The sequence below is a fragment of the Diorhabda sublineata genome, chromosome 1 (genome assembly GCF_026230105.1).
Source record: "Diorhabda sublineata isolate icDioSubl1.1 chromosome 1, icDioSubl1.1, whole genome shotgun sequence".
In the NCBI taxonomy this organism is placed as follows: domain Eukaryota; kingdom Metazoa; phylum Arthropoda; class Insecta; order Coleoptera; family Chrysomelidae; genus Diorhabda; species Diorhabda sublineata.
The window spans coordinates 33,968,674-33,994,421 of record NC_079474.1 but is presented as its reverse complement, the minus strand read 5'-3'; the positions used below and the strand labels follow the sequence as shown (position 1 = coordinate 33,994,421).

Below are 25,748 nucleotides of genomic sequence, written 5' to 3'. Positions count from 1 at the left end.
ACAGCTTCCTCTAGCGTGTTTGTTTTTCATTAAATTATTTCGAAATTTTCACCGACATATTAAATGAAATGAGCAGCTTCAAAAGAAGCTTATTGGCGTTTTTTTTTTAAACAAAAAGTGTTGTTAGAGTACAGTAGACGTACAAATTCTGGTTTTTGCCTCATTTCGCTTGAAGAAATGCTTAAAATTACCAAAAAACAATGTTAATAACGTCAATAATCAGTTTTACCCACAGATACTGTTTTTAAAAAGGTTTCTGCATGTATGGGAGTTTAAAAAGCAAACAAAAATATTTTTAATAAAAAAAAATGAAAACTTGATACAGTAAAAGATTTTTTAATAGAAAAACTTTAAAAAAGTCATCATTACAATTTCATTTTATTTATTATTTTCCAAGTTTTATTTTCAGTGTAGTTTTCTTTTCTTTTCTCAAAGTTTCACCCTGATTAGTTTTTCACAATAAGGCAATTACATCTTCTTTAAAACTTGAAGATTTAATGGAAGAATTCAATAGAATTTGTTGGGAAATGCTTTTCTCGCCACAATCAAGTGTCTTTGATCCCACTTTTGGACAATTATTGTCTTTTTCCCTTCGAGACCGTTAGGACACTCTCACAGTGTTGCCAAAGTTATATGAAAAACAAAGTTCGCGACATTGCGTCTGGGGAAAGTTCTGAAATTTTACGGTATACGCAGAATTTTTGGTATAAAACAGAAACAAACCGTTTTCTACTAGCAAATGATCAACCCCACGTAACCTCTAAAACTCCAGCTCTGCAGAGGAGCAGCTCCTATATCAAGGCCAACTCCAACAAACCTCTTTCCTATAAAAAAATTTCCATTACACATTATTTATAAGACACCCTGTAAAATTTTAACTGTGCTTACACAAAAACACTGAATGTTATTAAAATTTAGTATTGTATGTAAATAAATTTGTGATTTGAAAAATGTATTTTTTGGAACGGAAATTATTTGAATCCCATCTCTATTATGGCGAACGCGGACAGAACACCGCCAGCATCATTGGACCTTCGTTGTAACCAGGCTAATCTGCTCTTCACTCATGAGGACCGGCAAAAACTCCTATTAGAAGCGGCCTTAATTAACGCAAAAAATTGAAACGTCGGCGAATGGCCCGGCTACTGAAGGGAAAATGTGTTAACGAACATTGTGTAATATAGCAAATAAGAAAACCATAGAAGTAGATTTATTTTTGTCTTTAATAATTACAAAAAAATCATAACATATAAAGATCGTTCGCGAAATTATTCTAACCTAACCTAACTTTTGTCATCACTACATCGAATTTAAATTCCCCTAGAAATTCCTCGTACACAGAATGAGGAATGGGAACATTCACAGGTAGCTAATTTACTTGGCGTGCGGTTAAAGGAGTTGCAAACGATCTGGCTCATTTTCTTTGAACCCCTCGAGTCGCCGCATTCCTCACCCTTATAAATCACTTACTTTTCCAACGACGTCAACAAAGATTAATATTTCTTCTACCATACGCGAGAGTCTTTATAAGCTTATTGTCAACTGTCTTATTATTTTCATCTTAAAATTTTACAAAGAACATGATGGGGAGAAGACGGGAGCGACTATGCTACCATAACTACAAATCTACGAATTAAATTAAGTTTGGTCAAAAATGGCGTCACTTTCACTACATTTTCGTTTTAAGAATTAGGGTCACATCAATCAACATCGTATATTTTAAAAATACCGACCCCAGCGTAAATTCACAAAAATTTCGTGGATAAACTAGTAGGAACAATTAAAAACAATGAAATTTACTCTAAACTATAAAAAAACAAAATCTTGCAATAAAAGTTTTTGGATTGTGTCGTCACGTGATAACAAACCATTATTCTAGTTGCTCATCATGCCAATTTAGTTCTAGAAGTTATTTTTTTAACCTAACCTAACCTAACCTAACTTAACCAATTCCAAAACTTTCCAATATAAACGTTATTTTTATTAATACTGAAGTTATTATAACAAAATATGAGTCGACTAAAGGCGAAACAAAGTTAACAACCCCCGTAGAACTCAAAGTTCATCGTGAAATAAAAGATTCAATCAGATTATTTTAAGATTTTAATTTCAAGTCCTACCAAATTATATTCTTATTACTTTCAATTATGTTTTGAAACACAATAAGAATCAATAGATTTTCGTGATAAAATATGTTTTATACACCTTCTGTAGGATGTTGTCGTCTATACAATGGAACACGAAGTAATACTTTCCCCTGAACGTAGCATAGCCTCGACTTCACGACTTCTATAGAAAGCAAGTGTTTGAACGCTCTAACCTAACTTCACATCACTGAATCTCTCATAGTCTTAGACCAAGAATAGTTCACCAATAGGATTGCTCAATAAACTGAATGTGTCTGCCATGTGCGTGCGAAAAATCGCCATACGTGACGTCACCTGCAGACCTCGACCGGTCTTAACTCTTTGTTGAGCTAGACTATTTGATGAGTTTAAAGGCCAATTTTAACAAAAATACAGTTATTTTTTTAAGTTTTATTCATTATTATGAATTAATATTAATTTAAAATCCAATTTCCAATTATTCAGTTAATTTTAAGTTCCATTTATAATAGGTATACAATGAAGAAAAGAAATTAAAGAAAATGAATTATTTTTTAAAATGATCTGTATTTTATAATTAGTAAAACAGAAGCCATTAACAAACTTTAAACTAAAAATTAAAAAGTAAAAACAAATGAAATGATTTAAACTGATTTATGAAAAATATTTCTAATAATAATCTAAATTATTAAATTTAAGAAAAATAATAAAATATCAGATATATATAAAATAAAGAGATAGGTAGAAATCTGTCAATGAGTAATTTTGAACATTTTTTTTCCAGTTTTTCTGCCGTCATCTTCATCCCCCCATTAAGTTTTTTGATATTTGTGCTTTTTATATTACTTCTGGATTTTAAAAGAGCATACTGTCTTTCTAACTTTTCATATTTCTCTACAGACTCATTGTACAAAGCCTTATAATCATAGTTTTCTGGGACAAAGTTGGGGGTTGATGAAGTGGAAGGCTCTGGTACATGCTCTTCAAACTGAATACTTCCAAAAGATTTAGGATTATGGTCTTCGGTATCATCAGAAAAAGTATTAATAGGAGCTGTTAACGTGGCTACTTTTAAAAGTTTGTTCACTTCCTCCTTTGCATTTCGTTTGGCCAGTCTTTCTTCTCTGGAACTGATGCTTGAACTACTAGCTTCACTTGTTGATTTTTTTGAATACAATCCCAAAGTAGGAACAGCGGTTTTTTTCAATATTTTTCGTAGTGGTAAACCTAAAATACATATACATATTATATATATTTATGAACAAATTGAGTTACTAAATTTCATTACCAAAATCATTTTGGGACAGTATAGACTTTGAAAGCTATAAACTATTACACTAAACAATTAAATAATTCACCAACCTAATAATTCATTCTGTAAGTCTCTTTCATAATCCTTTTCTGTGAAATGAACTGAGCAGATGTAGCTAGTATCAGGGTTAAATTTATCTTCCCGTTTGCATCGTAATATCCATTCTTTTCTCATAGTTTGGGAAACAAGATCTTTAGCTTTGGGAAACCGATGAAATATAAAATATTCATGTTCTTGCTGCCTTGTTTTATAGGTATTACCACAACCATACACAGCACAACGTGTACCAGGCATTTTGATTTTTGGACATATACTACATGCACTAAAATCAAACAAACAAAGTATCATTTAGCAAAAAAAAGTAAAATAAAAATCTAGATTAGTTGCTGGACAAATGCAAACCAACCGACCAAAAACGCTGTTATGATTCGCCCATTTTTTTAATTTTTTATTGTGGTGTATAAAGAATAGAAATTTAAATAAGCCAATTAAATTGTCATTTCTGCTCAGCTGGTTTTCTTTCAGCCAGTAACTGACTTGGATTTTAATTTTTATTTTGCTATTTAAATCCAGCTTTAATATAACAAAACATTTTTACCTACCCTTGAAAGTCTCACAAGATTATTTTGCCTTAAACAATAATATTGTCTTTGTTCACTATTCTCCACATATATAATACACACAAATAATAGTTTTTAAAACGTAGAACTAAGTAAAAAACGAATTTCCAACTCTTCAATCACTTGTACGACCTTTTCGAATTAACAAAAACACAAGCAATACCGCACAGCGTAAATGGTAAACAAGCCGTCGAGGTCTGCAGGTGACGTAAGCATCACTTGACCTTGGCTCAAGAATTGGCGTATGTACGTCTTATGGGATTGATCAATCCTATTGGTGAACTATTCATGGTCTTAGACCTCACAATTTGTTATAGACATTTGATTTCTAATCAACATAAACTAATATTGCATAGACTGTTTACAGTATCACTACACCAACACTTACAATCACACTGTTTGACGTGAGCTTCGATAACTAAGTTATCGAAATGCGTGTTCGACAGTGTGATTATGAGTGTAGGTGTAGTGTAAACAGTGTGTTCCAGAAACTACTGAAATTTCCAAAAAATCAACGAATATACTTCGTATTTTATCAAATTAATTTCTATTTCGTACTTTTTTTCCTTATTTCGGTTTAGTAGACACGGCTATAGAAGAAAGAGAGCTAATTAATCCCATTAGATCGAGTAATTTATGTGACCACATTGCAGGGAAAAGAAAACGCTTCCAAGTTATCAGTTAATTAATTTCAAGTAGTTGCTTGTAATTTAATGTTTTGTCTAATTGAACGAAAGTGTACAGAGATGTTGCTATTTATTATATTTATTTACTTTATGACATTTTCGCTTTTAAACATCTTACGAAATGATATTGCAAGTACCAATTTTATTCAATTTGTTAAGTGAAATTTGAGGTTAGGATTTTTGATAACTATATCTACACTTTACTTTGACATGTATTTCAATAAGAAATTATATTTTTGGCGCGATTCAGACACTAAATAACGTTGAAGATGCCGCTGTAGAAATTAAAACAAAATTAATTGACAGCTATTAAATATTGTGGTCGTGTGTATCAGTTTTAATGCAATTATGTTTACTCGTAAATCAAAGTTATTATATTGAACTAATAATACAAATGTTAGAATGTAAATTCGATAATAGTTTTCATAATAATGATTTATATGTAATAAATCTTCCGATCTGATGTAATTGTCTCATATATTATACAGGTTTTATCAACTCTACAAGCTAAAAATGACGAAATCACAATTAAAAAAATTCTAAACAGGCAATATTGGTTTTCATTGAATTCCTTTTTTAAAAGTTGTTGAATTTTTTAATACCGGCAAAAATACTTCTACTTACTAAATAAAAAAAATTGTCTAAGCTGCACGTTCGATAAAAAACTACAAGGTTCAAATCAAAATGAAACGTTGTAGTTGTGAATGAAGATATTGACTTAACTATAGGTTAAATCTTTCTCTAACAGTATATAATAGACGAAATCAACAATGACGTAATCAATTAAAATTACGTTATTGACAATAACGTCGCTTATCAATTATCTCGATCGCGGATTGAAATTTTGAGTGTGATATTTCTAATGCAGTCAGGATGATCCGCAATTTTTTTTTTTTCGAAACAAATCCACTACAACTTTGCAAATATCAGTCAAGAAAATGACTTATTCAATTATCCCCGAAATTACTCGTAATTTCCCATTGATTATGAACTGTTTTTCGAACGTATAATAACGCTCCACAACCATCGACATTAACATCCACGTTGTACGGAATAAAAACATCACGATCACAGATATATATCTATATACGAAAAACCATAGAATTAATCGAGAATTGATAACCTTCAAATAGTCAATTATCATAAGATTGACGGAAAAAGAAGAAATAATACAGTATTTGTATCTGTGATAATCTTTAGCAAAGCTTGGATTGGATACAATTGAATTAAAAACGTTATATATAATACGTAACGTCTATGATTGGTGAATTTCCTTTTCCTTTGGACCCGCAAAGTTATACTTCGATGAAAATATGAGTCACTCTCCAAATTTTTGGTATCTTACTAAAGTTATTTTCAAGAATTCAAACAACTCAATGTTCGCCGTAACATTTACTTTGAAAGAATAACGAAATACGAAATTTGAAAAATAAATTCAAATTAATGCAAATAACTAGACTGATAAAAAGCCGCTCGCGAAGTGCTAATGACATAATAATAATGGTTGTTCACAATTAATATCTCATAATGCTAAACGGGCCTAGCGGGAAGCTCGACATTTAATGGCCTATCATTTGCATTAATCAACATACCAATTTTCATAAAAGTAGTCAACCCCCGTTAATTAAAATTTTGATTTAACTTACTCAAAGGAAATATGATTGATCTATAAATTATAAAGTAGCTACGAGGGTTCGACGACAGCGTGTTTCGCTGGTTTTCCGAAGTCTATAAGATCGTGATAGTCGACGAATCATGGATCCAAGCATATGAACCGGACAAAAATCGATCGTGTGGATCTTTCGAGCGAATCAAATCCCACAAAAGCTACTTTTGAATAGTACACCAGCAGTTATTTATCAGGGAAACCAATCGCACAAAACTAATCATTCCCCACCATGACAAGACTTTCAGTTGATGGGTTATCTACCGTACTTTCCTGGTTTGGTATCCTAGAGGATCCTGAAGAAGCGATATATGCGTTCAAATCACATATTTTGGAGGTATCTCAATCGACAATTGGTTTTGAAAAACAATCAATCCATATCAAATTATAAATATTTATATTTATTTATTAATATTGTTATTGTCAAATTGTTCTATTTTAATTACACCATAACAGATCTAACGGTACACCCGATAGAATCCTTCGTCACCCTTGATTACTCCTAAAGGCAAAACTTATTTAATTGAATTATTTTTTCCCGAGAATTTTTTCAAACCACTTTAGCGAGTGATTCGATCCTGATACGCCCAAATGACTCCCGCTGATTAAATCTATAATCTATGCCACCCCCGATGCGGATACGAGTTTGCCGGAATTAAATTCAACCGGAAATTACCGATCGAGAAATAATTGAGAAACAATTTGGATAGTAAGAGACAGAATAACGATTTTAAAAGAAAAAGCCAAAAAGTTAATTATATAATTTGTTGGTTGGTTTATCTTCTTGGCATACTCAAAATTGATCCTATAGTATAAATGACAGTTGATCTAGATCTTCAACTGGATGCTGTAAAGCTTTCAATTACTAGATTATTTGTTCCATAACGGTTTGAGATCAAGATTGAGTACTGGTTAATCGTACTACGTATGGACGTGATTTAGTACCACTCGTGAAAGACCAGTAGGACAGTTTGTTGGATATATGTGAATGTTTATTAATTTTTAAGCTTATTAACTTTTCTTCTAAGTGTTTTATCATCACGTAACTTTACAAATTCGTATCATTTCATTAGAGAATATGACGTTATATAGAGTGCATTCAGCAAGCTTTTTGGCATCATTCTTTGGGCTTATATGCAAAAATTGTCATACTAAATGCTGAATTTGGTGTAAGTTCAATACCACATTCATATTTGCATTAATAACTCCATTATCTGGGCGGATTTCGAACACTCGTTGCAACGGTTTCTGGTAAATGTTTCATCTTTAGATTGTTTAAATAGATCCGTGTTTCATAGCAAATAAACTCGGTTAAAACGTCAAAGTATGATTAATTGTTAAATAAAGTTTGTTAATCATCGTCCCCAGAATATCGTTGATCGGGATATATTTTCGACGTTAGTGACACGTCCGTCCATTCTACGACATACTGTATTTTAGTTTTCCATTCTGTATCCAGGTTTTGTCTATTGATGCCGAGCATTGCACTGAAGATCGTGGTCAAGCCCTACCAGCATATTATTTAAACTTGTAGAATATTCATGAATACATTGCATCAGCACTTTCGTCAAGTGTAAGATTTTTAACCTTTTATTTAATTACATCACTGTCAATAATAAACTGTCATTATTTAACCTTAATTTCACTTGTCAATGAATTTGTGGACACATCATTCGTCCAAAATGTTGTTGAGTATACTATTTCGAAGCTATTTATTATCGCATTCAAGTAAGTTTTTCCATTTTATGTTTTCTATCACAAAATGTACATTTCTTACCTTGATTCGAGGAGCAGCCTTCCAAGAAATGTCACGTAAGCTAGACATCTGTTTCTTAAGACACTGAATAGTAGAAGAAAGAAGACTAAGTCTTAAGAAAAAAGAAGAAGAAAAGTAACCTATTGATTTGATAAATCGTATCAAGAATCCCGTTTTTCTGATATCAAATCTTTGTTAACGTTAACAGGAAATGATAGAATAGTAGGAATAATTTATAATTCAGTTGTATGTATCATGAAAAATATATTTTAATTTTCCCTAATTCTTAGATTTCTATTTATAACCGCATGTCAAATATACGATTTCAATCTCAAAGTTTATCGCTTTCTACGTCTTTCCCCTAAAGTTTTTCTGTATTTCGACGTAAACTACCAAAATTTTTTGTTTTAAAATCTTTATTAAGCATTTTTGAATTAATCGATGATTTTAATCGGCTGGTGTCGATCATTATTTTCGTATTTATTTGGTCTTGAATACAGATAGGAAATTCTTGGTTATTTACTACTTATTCCACTAGAATTCGTCTTGATCTGATCCTAATTCCGAATCATGCGAAACAAATACGTTCCATTGATGCGATTCCTAATTAAAACACTTTACAAAACTCAATTATCCACTTGATAAATCGCGTTACGTGGGCGGAGAAATATCGGGGACGTAAACAACCAAAAAGTTATTTTATAATAAAGTAAAATCGAGGAATTATATAAGACAAATAAAACTAAAGTTATATTTGTGCAGATTCATCACCAATATCGTAATGACACTCCCATTATTCCCTCGGGTATTTTTCTTACAAGTTCCATTCATTACTAGTGCTAATTCATCAAAGAAGATTGCCACGTTAATTTCAGTTGGATCATTAGGTAAGCCCCGTTGTCATCGGTTCGGGAGTTCCCGACTCACTTTGGGGAAGATTGCTTCAAGGGTGGTCCCCGATCCTAGATCTTAGTTCCGGAAATTAGAGACAACATTAGTAAGAAAATCTATTAAGGAAAACTTTTACTCATATTAGATTTATTTATATACATAATTTGTTTAAGAATAAATGATTTTTAGATACTAATATCGAAATTTGAAGATTATAGTTTATTTTTATATGGGGTATAAAAACCTACTAACTAATCCAACATTTAGTACCATCATTTTAAATATCGTTACACAGAATAATCTAAATATTTAATGAAATTTTGATTAATATACATAAGAAAAATCCTCAAAAATGCCAAGTTTATTTAATAGATGTAAAGAAATAGTATTTCTTTAGTTTTAATACGGTTTACTTTATTTACCTGTAGGTTATGATGTCTATGATAGATCTGTCATGGATGTCACAAATGTCACTGTCACAAGTGTCAATTTTGATTGATTACAATAAGATAATAGAGGTTAATTAATGTAGGTCAAGAAATATCGCTTATTCAAGAAAGAGTTGAAGTAATAAACATTAAATGTCGTTTTGTAAGATGATTTTCAAATTAATTGAAATAAACACATGTGTTGTTGCTCTAAAAACATTATATTACATAATTAAATCTCACCTAAATAACAAAAAAACGACATTTAATGTTTATTTCTTCAATTCTTCCTTAAATAAGCGAGATTTCTTGACCTACATTAATTAACCTCTATTATCTTATTCTGTCAATCAAAATTGACACTTGTGACGGTGACATTTATGACATCCATGACAGATCTATCATAGACATCATAACCTACAGGTAAATAAAGTAAACCGTATTAAAACTAAAGAAATACTATTTCTTCACATAGATATACACATAAAACAAAAACAGAATATATAGTAAATTTTTATCTAAAATACCAAACACCAAATCGTCAATTATTATCTTAATGGTGATGCTAATATAAGACAAACATCTCAATATTAAGGAAATAGATTGAAAGATCACAAAACAACATTTATTATATAGATGAAAATGTTTCAAACCTTTCCAGGATATCGATGTTCTAATTTAACATTAATTGAATCAATCTAATAGTTAAGTCGTAATAATATAAATAAGGTCTTTCTATCAATCCTTCACTTCATTTAAATTTAAAAAAAAAATGGGGATACAGTAGAAAAAAATGAATGACGTATTCTCCATAGATCATTTTTTGTTTTAATTCGGTTCTGAACATGTTTGAATACAATTTCACATCGGAATTATATTTTTTTTTTCAAATTTTTGTTAGATTAGTCATTCATATATATTAGTTGGGGAGAAAGTAATTTCGATTTTGTATTTCAAAACTGAATACTTTTTATTAACCAAGAATAGTTTTTAATCAATTATAAATCTTTCATTTCGTTCAATGACCTTTTGAGATCAATTTCAGCTTCATGATTACGCGCTCATAAAATTTCTAGTCTTTATCAGCAAAAAACTGAACCAAGTGCGATTGAAGGTCATCGTTAATTATGAAAGTTTGGCCATTCAAAGAATTATGCAAAATTCGAAATAATTGGTAATCAGATGATGCCAGATCAAGGTTATATGGGAGATGTGGCATCACTTCCCAGCCAAGCTCCAATAGTTTCCCACGAGTTGTTGAAGATGTGTGAGGCTTTGCATTATTAATAAACCTTTCCGATTCGACAATTCTGGTCGTTTTTCATTGATTGCTTCATCCAGTTTCATTAATTGTTGATAGTAAACATCAGAATTGATCGTTTGGTTACTTGGAAGTAGCTTAAAAACCACAGCCAAGCTCCAATAGTTTCCCACGAGTTGTTAAAGATGTGTGAGGATTTGCATTATCACTAAACCTTTCCGATTCGACAATTCTGGTCGTTTTTCATTGATTCCTTCATTCAGTTTCATTAATTGTTAATAGTAAACATCAGAATTGATCGTTTGGTTACTTGGAAGTAGCTTAAAAACCACAGCCAAGCTCCAATAGTTTCCCACGAGTTGTTAAAGATGTGTGAGGCTTTGCATTATCACTAAACCTTTCCGATTCGACAATTCTGGTCGTTTTTCATTGATTCCTTCATCCAGTTTCATTAATTGTTGATAGTAAACATCAGAATTGATCGTTTGGTTACTTGGAAGTAGCTTAAAAACCACAGCCAAGCTCCAATAGTTTCCCACGAGTTGTTAAAGATGTGTGAGGATTTGCATTATCACTAAACCTTTCCGATTCGACAATTCTGGTCGTTTTTCATTGATTCCTTCATTCAGTTTCATTAATTGTTAATAGTAAACATCAGAATTGATCGTTTGGTTACTTGGAAGTAGCTTAAAAACCACAGCCAAGCTCCAATAGTTTCCCACGAGTTGTTAAAGATGTGTGAGGCTTTGCATTATCACTAAACCTTTCCGATTCGACAATTCTGGTCGTTTTTCATTGATTCCTTCATCCAGTTTCATTAATTGTTGATAGTAAACATCAGAATTGATCGTTTGGTTACTTGGAAGTAGCTTAAAAACCACAGCCAAGCTCCAATAGTTTCCCACGAGTTGTTAAAGATGTGTGAGGATTTGCATTATCACTAAACCTTTCCGATTTGACAATTCTGGTCGTTTTTCATTGATTCCTTCATCCAGTTTCATTAATTGTTGATAGTAAACATCAGAATTGATCGTTTGGTTACTTGGAAGTAGCTTAAAAACCACAGTCAAGGTGCAATAGTTTCCCACGAGTTGTTAAAGATGTGTGAGGCTTTGCATTATCACTAAACCTTTCCGATTCGACAATTCTGGTCGTTTTTAATTGATTCCTTCATCCAGTTTCATTAATTGTTGATAGTAAACATCAGAATTGATCGTTTGGTTACTTGGAAGTAGCTTAAAAACCACAGCCAAGCTCCAATAGTTTCCCACGAGTTGTTAAAGATGTGTGAGGCTTTGCATTATCACTAAACCTTTCCGATTTGACAATTCTGGTCGTTTTTCATTGATTGCTTCATCCAGTTTCATTAATTGTTGATAGTAAACATCAGAATTGATCGTTTGGTTACTTGGAAGTAGCTTAAAAACCACAGTCAAGGTGCAATAGTTTCCCACGAGTTGTTAAAGATGTGTGAGGCTCTGCATTATCACTAAACCTTTCCGATTCGACAATTCTGGTCGTTTTTCATTGATTCCTTCATCCAGTTTCATTAATTGTTGATAGTAAACATCAGAATTGATCGTTTGGTTACTTGGAAGTAGCTTAAAAACCACAGTCAAGGTGCAATAGTTTCCCACGAGTTGTTAAAGATGTGTGAGGCTTTGCATTATCACTAAACCTTTCCGATTCGACAATTCTGGTCGTTTTTCATTGATTCCTTCATCCAGTTTCATTAATTGTTGATAGTAAACATCAGAATTGATCGTTTGGCTACTTGGAAGTAGCTTAAAAACCACAGTCAAGGTGCAATAGTTTCCCACGAGTTGTTAAAGATGTGTGAGGCTTTGCATTATCACTAAACCTTTCTGATTCGACAATTCTGGTCGTTTTTAATTGATTCCTTCATCCAGTTTCATTAATTGTTGATAGTAAACATCAGAATTGATCGTTTGGTTACTTGGAAGTAGCTTAAAAACCACAGCCAAGCTCCAATAGTTTCCCACGAGTTGTTAAAGATGTGTGAGGCTTTGCATTATCACTAAACCTTTCCGATTCGACAATTCTGGTCGTTTTTCATTGATTCCTTCATCCAGTTTCATTAATTGTTGATAGTAAACATCAGAATTGATCGTTTGGTTACTTGGAAGTAGCTTAAAAACCACAGCCAAGCTCCAATAGTTTCCCACGAGTTGTTAAAGATGTGTGAGGATTTGCATTATCACTAAACCTTTCCGATTTGACAATTCTGGTCGTTTTTCATTGATTCCTTCATCCAGTTTCATTAATTGTTGATAGTAAACATCAGAATTGATCGTTTGGTTACTTGGAAGTAGCTTAAAAACCACAGCCAAGCTCCAATAGTTTCCCACGAGTTGTTAAAGATGTGTGAGGATTTGCATTATCACTAAACCTTTTCGATTCGACAATTCTGGTCGTTTTTCATTGATTCCTTCATCCAGTTTCATTAATTGTTGATAGTAAACATCAGAATTGATCGTTTGGTTACTTGGAAGTAGCTTAAAAACCAGAGCCAAGCTCCAATAGTTTCCCACGAGTTGTTAAAGATGTGTGAGGATTTGCATTATCACTAAACCTTTTCGATTCGACAATTCTGGTCGTTTTTCATTGATTGCTTCATCCAGTTTCATTAATTGTTGATAGTAAACATCAGAATTGATCGTTTGGTTACTTGGAAGTAGCTTAAAAACCACAGTCAAGGTGCAATAGTTTCCCACGAGTTGTTAAAGATGTGTGAGGCTCTGCATTATCACTAAACCTTTCCGATTCGACAATTCTGGTCGTTTTTCATTGATTCCTTCATCCAGTTTCATTAATTGTTGATAGTAAACATCAGAATTGATCGTTTGGTTACTTGGAAGTAGCTTAAAAACCACAGTCAAGGTGCAATAGTTTCCCACGAGTTGTTAAAGATGTGTGAGGCTTTGCATTATCACTAAACCTTTCCGATTCGACAATTCTGGTCGTTTTTCATTGATTCCTTCATCCAGTTTCATTAATTGTTGATAGTAAACATCAGAATTGATCGTTTGGCTACTTGGAAGTAGCTTAAAAACCACAGTCAAGGTGCAATAGTTTCCCACGAGTTGTTAAAGATGTGTGAGGCTTTGCATTATCACTAAACCTTTCTGATTCGACAATTCTGGTCGTTTTTAATTGATTCCTTCATCCAGTTTCATTAATTGTTGATAGTAAACATCAGAATTGATCGTTTGGCTACTTGGAAGTAGCTTAAAAACCACAGTCAAGGTGCAATAGTTTCCCACGAGTTGTTAAAGATGTGTGAGGCTTTGCATTATCACTAAACCTTTCCGATTCGACAATTCTGGTCGTTTTTAATTGATTCCTTCATCCAGTTTCATTAATTGTTGATAGTAAACATCAGAATTGATCGTTTGGTTACTTGGAAGTAGCTTAAAAACCACAGCCAAGCTCCAATAGTTTCCCACGAGTTGTTAAAGATGTGTGAGGCTTTGCATTATCACTAAACCTTTCCGATTTGACAATTCTGGTCGTTTTTCATTGATTGCTTCATCCAGTTTCATTAATTGTTGATAGTAAACATCAGAATTGATCGTTTGGTTACTTGGAAGTAGCTTAAAAACCACAGTCAAGGTGCAATAGTTTCCCACGAGTTGTTAAAGATGTGTGAGGCTCTGCATTATCACTAAACCTTTCCGATTCGACAATTCTGGTCGTTTTTCATTGATTCCTTCATCCAGTTTCATTAATTGTTGATAGTAAACATCAGAATTGATCGTTTGGTTACTTGGAAGTAGCTTAAAAACCACAGTCAAGGTGCAATAGTTTCCCACGAGTTGTTAAAGATGTGTGAGGCTTTGCATTATCACTAAACCTTTCCGGTTCGACAATTCTGGTCGTTTTTCATTGATTCCTTCATCCAGTTTCATTAATTGTTGATAGTAAACATCAGAATTGATCGTTTGGCTACTTGGAAGTAGCTTAAAAACCACAGTCAAGGTGCAATAGTTTCCCACGAGTTGTTAAAGATGTGTGAGGCTTTGCATTATCACTAAACCTTTCTGATTCGACAATTCTGGTCGTTTTTAATTGATTCCTTCATCCAGTTTCATTAATTGTTGATAGTAAACATCAGAATTGATCGTTTGGCTACTTGGAAGTAGCTTAAAAACCACAGTCAAGCTCCAATAGTTTCCCACGAGTTGTTAAAGATGTGTGAGGCTTTGCATTATCACTAAACCTTTCCGATTCGACAATTCTGGTCGTTTTTAATTGATTCCTTCATCCAGTTTCATTAATTGTTGATAGTAAACATCAGAATTGATCGTTTGGTTACTTGGAAGTAGCTTAAAAACCAGAGCCAAGCTCCAATAGTTTCCCACGAGTTGTTAAAGATGTGTGAGGCTTTGCATTATCACTAAACCTTTCCGATTCGACAATTCTGGTCGTTTTTAATTGATTCCTTCATCCAGTTTCATTAATTGTTGATAGTAAACATCAGAATTGATCGTTTGGTTACTTGGAAGTAGCTTAAAAACCACAGTCAAGGTGCAATAGTTTCCCACGAGTTGTTAAAGATGTGTGAGGCTCTGCATTATCACTAAACCTTTCCGATTCGACAATTCTGGTCGTTTTTCATTGATTCCTTCATCCAGTTTCATTAATTGTTGATAGTAAACATCAGAATTGATCGTTTGGCTACTTGGAAGTAGCTTAAAAACCACAGTCAAGGTGCAATAGTTTCCCACGAGTTGTTAAAGATGTGTGAGGCTTTGCATTATCACTAAACCTTTCTGATTCGACAATTCTGGTCGTTTTTAATTGATTCCTTCATCCAGTTTCATTAATTGTTGATAGTAAACATCAGAATTGATCGTTTGGTTACTTGGAAGTAGCTTAAAAACCACAGCCAAGCTCCAATAGTTTCCCACGAGTTGTTAAAGATGTGTGAGGCTTTGCATTATCACTAAACCTTTCCGGTTCGACAATTCTGGTCGTTTTTCATTGATTCCTTCATCCAGTTTCATTAATTGTTGATAGTAAACATCAGAATTGATCGTTTGGTTACTTGGAAGTAGCTTAAAAACCAGAGCCAAGCTCCAATAGTTTCCCACGAGTTGTTAAAGATGTGTGAGGCTTTGCATTATCACTAAACCTTTCCGATTCGACAATTCTGGTCGTTTTTCATTGATTCCTTCATCCAGTTTCATTAATTGTTGATAGTAAACATCAGAATTGATCGTTTGGCTACTTGGAAGTAGCTTAAAAACCACAGTCAAGGTGCAATAGTTTCCCACGAGTTGTTAAAGATGTGTGAGGCTTTGCATTATCACTAAACCTTTCTGATTCGACAATTCTGGTCGTTTTTAATTGATTCCTTCATCCAGTTTCATTAATTGTTGATAGTAAACATCAGAATTGATCGTTTGGCTACTTGGAAGTAGCTTAAAAACCACAGTCAAGGTGCAATAGTTTCCCACGAGTTGTTAAAGATGTGTGAGGCTTTGCATTATCACTAAACCTTTCCGATTCGACAATTCTGGTCGTTTTTAATTGATTCCTTCATCCAGTTTCATTAATTGTTGATAGTAAACATCAGAATTGATCGTTTGGTTACTTGGAAGTAGCTTAAAAACCACAGCCAAGCTCCAATAGTTTCCCACGAGTTGTTAAAGATGTGTGAGGCTTTGCATTATCACTAAACCTTTCCGGTTCGACAATTCTGGTCGTTTTTCATTGATTGCTTCATCCAGTTTCATTAATTGTTGATAGTAAACATCAGAATTGATCGTTTGGTTACTTGGAAGTAGCTTAAAAACCACAGTCAAGGTGCAATAGTTTCCCACGAGTTGTTAAAGATGTGTGAGGCTCTGCATTATCACTAAACCTTTCCGATTCGACAATTCTGGTCGTTTTTCATTGATTCCTTCATCCAGTTTCATTAATTGTTGATAGTAAACATCAGAATTGATCGTTTGGTTACTTGGAAGTAGCTTAAAAACCACAGTCAAGGTGCAATAGTTTCCCACGAGTTGTTAAAGATGTGTGAGGCTTTGCATTATCACTAAACCTTTCCGGTTCGACAATTCTGGTCGTTTTTCATTGATTCCTTCATCCAGTTTCATTAATTGTTGATAGTAAACATCAGAATTGATCGTTTGGTTACTTGGAAGTAGCTTAAAAACCAGAGCCAAGCTCCAATAGTTTCCCACGAGTTGTTAAAGATGTGTGAGGATTTGCATTATCACTAAACCTTTTCGATTCGACAATTCTGGTCGTTTTTCATTGATTGCTTCATCCAGTTTCATTAATTGTTGATAGTAAACATCAGAATTGATCGTTTGGTTACTTGGAAGTAGCTTAAAAACCACAGTCAAGGTGCAATAGTTTCCCACGAGTTGTTAAAGATGTGTGAGGCTCTGCATTATCACTAAACCTTTCCGATTCGACAATTCTGGTCGTTTTTCATTGATTCCTTCATCCAGTTTCATTAATTGTTGATAGTAAACATCAGAATTGATCGTTTGGTTACTTGGAAGTAGCTTAAAAACCACAGTCAAGGTGCAATAGTTTCCCACGAGTTGTTAAAGATGTGTGAGGCTTTGCATTATCACTAAACCTTTCCGATTCGACAATTCTGGTCGTTTTTCATTGATTCCTTCATCCAGTTTCATTAATTGTTGATAGTAAACATCAGAATTGATCGTTTGGTTACTTGGAAGTAGCTTAAAAACCAGAGCCAAGCTCCAATAGTTTCCCACGAGTTGTTAAAGATGTGTGAGGATTTGCATTATCACTAAACCTTTCCGATTCGACAATTCTGGTCGTTTTTAATTGATTCCTTCATCCAGTTTCATCAATTGTTGATAGTAAACATCAGAATTGATCGTTTGGCTACTTGGAAGTAGCTTAAAAACCACAGTCAAGGTGCAATAGTTTCCCACGAGTTGTTAAAGATGTGTGAGGCTTTGCATTATCACTAAACCTTTCTGATTCGACAATTCTGGTCGTTTTTAATTGATTCCTTCATCCAGTTTCATTAATTGTTGATAGTAAACATCAGAATTGATCGTTTGGTTACTTGGAAGTAGCTTAAAAACCACAGCCAAGCTCCAATAGTTTCCCACGAGTTGTTAAAGATGTGTGAGGCTTTGCATTATCACTAAACCTTTCCGGTTCGACAATTCTGGTCGTTTTTCATTGATTGCTTCATCCAGTTTCATTAATTGTTGATAGTAAACATCAGAATTGATCGTTTGGTTTCTTGGAAGCAGCTCAAAAACCACAACATCTTTGTAATCCCACCAAACTAATAGTACGAACTTTTTTTGTTGTATTTCAGCTTTCCATGTGGTTTTTGCTGGTTAATCGTGTTTGCTCCATGATTGTTTTCGAACTATGTTACTTTGTGATTTGTGATCTAAATATCAAGCTTCTTAACTAGCCCAAGACGTTTAAAATTAACCCACAACTAATAGTATAGGTCTCTATCAGTAAAAAGCGAAAGTTTTTGCGGCTAACCATATATATATCGAAATATATAATACTCAGTGACATTTTCTAATTTAAAATTGGAAATTCCTTAGTATCTACATATATCGAAAGCCAAAAACAGGAAGTCGACTACTCGTATCGTCCTTTTGGTCCTTTGTAGTAAGCTTAATGTCATACCCGATAATGTATCGGCATAACACACGCGGGGCCCTTCTTATATGTTATCCTGCGACAACGACCGACTACGGAAACCAAATCCTGGCATAGATACAAGGATTCAGAGTGAAATTTTTATTTAATATAAGGTTACGTAAAAACATGATTTATCGATATTATTGATATGAATAAGCGAGAAACAACAAATTGATAGGCTTAATCAACGTTCACTGTTCATGTACCAGAGCTGAAACGGTGTACTCTAGTGTAGCACAGGAACTGATTAATAATTGCTGAATAATCCAGCTCTTTCGTTGGTGTAGTGTAGTGTAGACGTAGACAAAGACATGGACGGAACCACCTGACACAAAACAACTTTCTATTTCCATTTATATATGTGATTGCCTTGCAATTGAACAAGTATTAAGCTGGGATAAAGTTGGGACAGAGGCTGATGATTCAACGTGAGTCGGTTGATGAGGTGAAGTGAGGCTCCAATAAACTGCGTAGATTTGTGTTCATGCCACAAATTCTCAAGTGGCTTCGGCCTGCATGAGTAAACAGTTCTGCTTCATCTTGGGTGCTCAACTTGTTATTAAATTCTTCCAGTTATCGATTCCCTTTTACCAAAATGAAAATATTTTATTTATAAATAAAACTGCCTACTTTTTATTTTATATTTTTAAATTTCTCTTGTACGAATGAATTTTTTAATTAGTTGCATTTTAATTCGGCGGTACCTTTCGATTTTAACTGAAAAAAAATAACCTAGGATCAAGTAGCCTAGGCAGTGCCAGTGGCGGCATCATAGTCGCATAAATCATTCGCCAGATGGAATATTTTAGAATTTCTAATGCGCCGTACTGTCAACTAAGATATATCGATAAAATATGCACTTCAAATCGGGAGTTGTTGGGACTTGAAAATGCACAAATAATCATCGGAAAGCTAGGCGCGTTTTGTTGAGTTCTGTCGCCATTGACGTACGTTAAGGTTAAGGTTAGGACTAACAGTGGGATATTATACATCGATGGTATCGGTATCGATAATCGATTTTTTAGGTATCGATATCGAGAATCGTAAAATGTTGATACCGCGACACATCTCTAGTATTAATAATAAATAACTTTTGGCTGTCAAAAAGATTTGTTCGCGTTTGATACCCCGTTAATTTGACAAACAAAAACTCGTGTCGTTTGGGGAAAAGAAACATGGAACGTAGATTTGAATGGTGCGCCAACAATTGACAGAAATGTTTGAAAAAATCGTAGAAAACGACAATATGAAATCAGTTCAAACAAAAACATTTTTGAACAGTCAAAACATCGAAATTTTTTCATCCACTTTTCCCAATATCCTCGCGATAAATTCGAGTATGTTCCATCCATGTTTCGATACTTATTATAAATATACATAAGGGTCCCTTCGAGATTCAGATAATTACAAATTGAAAATAGTTTAATGTATTGTTTTAAATTATTTTGCGTGGGAATAGCGAAGCGGCCAAATGAGGGCTGTTTGTATTAATGATATTTAAAAAAAAAATTGATGGTATGTATAAGTCAATCGGCGCCGTATATTTTGATAAAAAAAACACGAAATGAGAGATTTATTTTCATATAAATCAGTTTTAATTTCATTTTCTCTCGTTCACTTCAATGCTATACGATATACAGTTAGATATAGAATATGGTTCTTTTTAATGAAAAAAAATTCATTCAGGGACGTTATTTCAAGTCCATAGAGTGCTACCAAGGTCTCATAAAGAGGCCTTGATACAGGATTTCAAATTTTACGTTTTTTTTGTTAAAAAAAGTGTAATATTATGAACGCTGCTTTTTCAAAATTCAGCAGATATTACGAGATTTTTTATAAACCGTAGATGGTAAATAGCGGTTGTTACTACTTCTTTGTCTTCCCGGAACCGATTAAGCGTCTTCTAAATGACATTTCGGCATTCATTTAGTCGATTTCAAGAAATAATTTCAAATAAAACTTTCAGGTCTCAATAAATTTTTGACTATTGAAAATGTTATTACAAATACTCTTGTAAAACAAAAATCGGTTTAGAAACGTAAATAAAGAGCCCGTCGTATCAATTACAGAGCTGTACTTAATATAACAAGCGAATATAATTTCAGTAAAATTAAATACGAACATGAATTTTCATCTTTGACAAAAACTGTTATCAAAAAAATCACTATCAATTCCACAACGGTTTAGATCTTGTCTGTATTTTTAATTTTAATATTTTTTCTATAATCATGTATAATACCCCATTTAGTAATTCCAAGGGATTAATTTTTTGTATATTGTTGTTGTTTATCTATACTTTCAAATGTTTCACTGATTTTCAAAATTAAATATTGTAATGCGAACCTGGACAAATTGTTTACTATTCATTTCGTTGATCGTCTCTTATGTCTATTAAAAAAAATGATTTTTTTTTCATGAAATCATCGTTTTTTTTTCATTCATAATATTCGTATCTTAACAAACTAATAAGGTGATGGACCGTAACGCATCATTGTTGTTTCGAAAGAATATCGTTGTTTTTTTTTGTTGTTTCTTCTTTTTCGGTTCAGGTATAGGTGGTTCACCGCATCGAACGCATTGTGAACGAGCCACACACTTCCCGCCAGTAATGAGGTACGTGCGTTCAAATGAACAAAAACAATGGTTCCGCTTCACTTGTCGATAATATACCATCTCATCATCATCTTCCTAAACTTGTTTCGTCTATCGATATCGACACGTGAAAGCGTGAAGTTGATAGAATAACGATTATTTGAATATTTGAGTCAATCAAAAAAAATATTGCATTCGATTTGTTATATTTAAAGAATATAGTCCGGACAAATTGGACCAAAAAATAAAAGTGAAGTTACATCAATTCGCAATAAGTTGAAAATCGGTGAAATCGTTCAAAATATGATTATAAATAAAATCAGAAAGTTACTCATCCCTTCCTTTTTTGCAAAAAAATTTATTCGAGGTCAAAGGTCGAAAAAATGAGTTTTTTGCAGTTTTCAGCAAAACGGTCAGTTTTATCATAAAAATACCTCAGACAAAAATTGTAGATCATAAAATTATCTATAAAAAACGTATCGACACTTTTTTTTCTACGAGCCACCGTTTCTGAGATATAACGATTCAAATAGTTGTAAAAGTTGTAATATATGTCAAAATATTTTTCTATCGATCATTATAACTTACACTTCAAATATAAAATATACATAAGTTATAACTTTAAGAATATCAGGTAAAAAGGAACCCAGTCTGCATTTTACAGGGGGGTAAAATGATTGAAAAACAAAATTTAGTTCAATGTGCTGTTTTTGAAAACAGTTATTCAACTCGACAAGAAATTACCACTAACGGCATTCGCTTTCTTCTTTCTATGTACGGAGCTCCTAAAAAAACGACCCGCTTAGATAAATATAGAAGATATGGAAGTTTCGTTAAACATAAGTACCAAAAGTAAAAAAGCAAGTTCAATTAGCTTGTCTTCCTCCAACCTCAGTTGCTGCTCATCAACATCTTTTTCGGGTATACAATTACCAACTAGACCAGGGATGGGGAATCTACGGCCCGCGGGCCATCTCCGACCCGCAAAGCGTTGAAATCCGGCTCGCGACCAGCAAACAAAAATTAAGTACAATTACATTCTCACGAATTGGCAGTAAAAGCAGTACACATCGGGCATAAAACCCGTAAGTCCAACTGTCGTCGAATGCACTACTCATTTGAACCAACTATTTTTGAACACCAGCAAATTGGAATTTTGTAAGTCCTTATCTAGGACACAATACCCAAATTAGTTTCCCTCGCCCAGAAAATAATGGCTATGTTTAGTACAAGCTATTTGTGCGAACAAACGTTTTCAATAATGAAAAACGAAAAAATGAAATAATGAAAAAACACCAGCGCCCCTCAATCTTCTAGTTTATAGCTAATTAATGTTAAAAAATTAATTGAATGTTATTAAAAGTACATACCATAACCACCGACGAAACCGTCAACGCCTAAAAAGTTTCGTTAGTTATTTGTCAAAATTTCGGAGGTAAATTATGAGAAATGTAAAGTTTCAATAAAATCGATAACAAAAAACTTATTTAATAGATATACGCAAAAAAGAAAATCAGAATATATCGTAGATTTTCCCCAAAATAATCATTATTCTGTTACTTATATAAGACAGACATCCCAATATCGGGAAAATGGATTGAAAGATCACAATAAAAACATTTGTTGTATACGTAAAAAGTTTCAATTCCTTCTAGCATATCGATGGTCTAATTGAACCACGTGATGTACCATATAAATTTTGGTAAAATACTGGTTTATGTCAACCATTGGGAAAGGGACAACGGCGGTTAAAACGGGACCAGTGACTTGTACCGATGACTTCCACGAGAAAATGAATGTCGACGTCTTTAAATATCTATATATATACGTAGTAATATTCCTGGGATTCAATATTTTAATATTATGTCTTGATTGATTACCACGTAAGATCAAAGAACTTGATGTAACTTTCGCATCCAGCATTTAGTCCAGACCTTGCACCGTCAGATTACTATTTATTCAAATCCATGGTGATACATATAATACGATGGGGTATATTTAGAATATTAAGATTTTCTTTTCGTATGATAATTTAATGGATAAACATTTGACATTATATATGAGACACTCTTTATAATACGGTAAAAAAATTGTGACATGTGCTTATCGTCTCAATAAAGAACTTCATTAGTTTCTTCACATTTATGAAAATCCATCTTGTTGCGTATCTGAAACCGCGCTACGAGAACAAATTATTTTTTTTTCTCAGTTCATTCTTTTGTTATAAACCGTATGAAAAAAAAAACTACCACACTTTTTTTTTCCACAATGACCGGCAATTATTTTCTATATGAAAATAACTCTCGAGAAAATGAAAAAGAATAACTAACCAAAAAACCGCAATTGGTAATGGATTCAGATATTTTTACAAAGCTCATCTTAGAACAAAACAACAGGAACGGACTAGCGTCAAATGTATGTAAAACGTGATGAAATAAAATGAAGAATTTAAATATATAAAACGAGTAGCACTAAATGAAAATTCCGACGCGAAAGGCTGCAAATTCATACTTCATCCCTTATAGTGTAATTCGTGCGTATACTAGGGAGTAAATGTTAAATTTCCGTCCCTGTAACTAGAGACCAAGGTATGAAAATAAAGATTACTAGATAATCCACAAAAAAAATAACTTTCATCTTATACATATTATAAATAACGATCCCTTACGAAATAGTACAGCGTTTAGTTCCCAGTGGTGTTCCCAAAGTGGTCTAAGTGCACCCCCAGGGGTCCACGGGAAACTCTCCAAGAGAAGCATCTTGAATTTCGATAGGTAAATCCGGTTTTATTGACGAGTTAGTAATATTGTTTAAATGTATCAACTAAAACTAGGAATAAGTATTTTGAAAGTGGTTTACGAGTAAAAAAATTTAGAATCTTCTATTATATAGAATAATAATTTAAAAAAAAACTATTCATTCAATTAAATTTGGTTAATAATTTTTTTAATTCAAGTCGTTACGGCTCTGTACCATCGAGACTAATTTTAAAATGAATTTGACTAAGTTTTCGATGAATTTCAAGCTTATTTAATACACGAGGATGACACGGTTTTTATTATACTTGATCCTATCTTTTACGTATTAATTTTAAATAACCTCAAATTTTTTTTTCGTCGCGATATCAAAACCGCAATAAAAATCTCCGTATCACTTTTGATTTTAAACTATCCGTGAGCACCATCTTCACATATTTTCAATTTTAATAATTATAACTTATTTCTTTGAAACGCAGATGGCGCAGCTAAATCGTTTTCGAAAGAAATATAAACAAATCTATATGTATCAAAATTGACACTCAATATCAAATATACAATTTTTAAAAAATATAAATATTACTTTGTTTTAACTTTTTTTTATTATTTTTCGATTATAAGATATAATTATATACTACTACAGACATCTATTGCTGATTGACGAAACTATACGACTAAATAACATTTAAAATTATGAATACCGACTTTACCGATATAGTAGTTTGCGTTTAAATGTAGTAGATGTCGCTACTGTCATAATTAAGTAGGAAATTGTTAGTTAAACTGATGTTTTGATACTAGATGGCACGCTATATTCTTGAAGCGTGGCCTACTAAATAAGCGAATGAATATAAAATCATATTTCGACGTTGTCATGTTTAGAAAAATGTATATATGCTAAGACAATTGACTTTTTTTTTTAACTCGCTGATATAAAATATTTTACGTATTATATAATGTATGAATATTGATTTATTCGTTATAATTGGTTGTTCTAAATAAATATTTTAAATTTTATTATTGACCTTTTTACAAATGTTTATTGTACATTTTCGATTTAAATAATATAGAAAAGAATTTGTGAATAGTCTCCATTTTTATTGAATGTGAGGAAACGAAAAAAAAAATTCGAAAAACTGTTGTTTCATGTAATCAACGATTCGTTTTATTTATTTTTTATATAAATATGAAAGATTTGTTAATAATATAAATATTAAGAATTAATAACAAGTTAAAACTCATAAAAAGCCTTTTTTATTCGTGCTTCAACAAAGTTCAGTATTTTGTAGATTTAAATCCGGCAACGCTGTGTTATAAAGTTTTTATTGTGGACGTGAAATCAATACTTTCATTTTAACGTTATGTAACCGAATTAGCGCCAAGAAACTGGAACCGGTCGGTCTTTTTTTTAAGATTTAATCAAGTAGCTTAGATTTGTTATTTTTTTTTCAATTCAGAACGAGTAAATGATTCGTAAAAATGTTTTAGAAATATCAGGTATTTAAATTTTGTATAAAAGAGCTCGAAAAAGTTGAAAGAAAAGAAAATATGAATAAAAAATATATTTAGAATCATAGTTTTGAAAATATTGCAGAAATTGTGGATATTTGTCTCTTCGTGATAAATAATGCGACTTAACAGTAATTGCATGGTCATGAATGTGAAAATATGGCATTTGCACTTTTCTAACGAATCTTTTTTCCTTATTACGTTCGAAAAAGTATCTTTGATTACTATAATAGTCAGAAAAAGACTTTTCCCATAAACTCACACAAAATACGTTGTAATTCATTCTATCATTTACGTATTATAATATAGTCTCAATTAAATTCATTAGAATAATGAATTTTCAACCATTAACAACCATCTATACCTTCCCACTTTTATTTATTGATCTAAATCCCATAAACTAACCCTTTTCCTATTATGGATACTTCTGTACGTTCTCCCTCCTACAATATAAAAAAAAATTAACGACAACCATCAACC

At 32.6% G+C, this 25,748-nt stretch overlaps 1 protein-coding gene across 1 annotated transcript; it reads right to left on the bottom strand.

Moving 5' to 3' along the window:
* Positions 1 to 2,652: 2,652 nt before the first annotated feature.
* On the bottom strand, positions 2,653 to 4,322 carry LOC130444264 (THAP domain-containing protein 3-like). Its single transcript, XM_056779335.1, has 3 exons — positions 4,020 to 4,322; positions 3,468 to 3,739; positions 2,653 to 3,332 (listed from the first exon to the last, which is right to left on the bottom strand). The coding sequence occupies exons 2-3, from the start codon at positions 3,709 to 3,711 to the stop codon at positions 2,800 to 2,802; spliced, it is 777 nt and encodes a 258-aa protein (XP_056635313.1). The 5' UTR covers positions 3,712 to 3,739; positions 4,020 to 4,322; the 3' UTR covers positions 2,653 to 2,799.
* Positions 4,323 to 25,748: the final 21,426 nt, after the last annotated feature.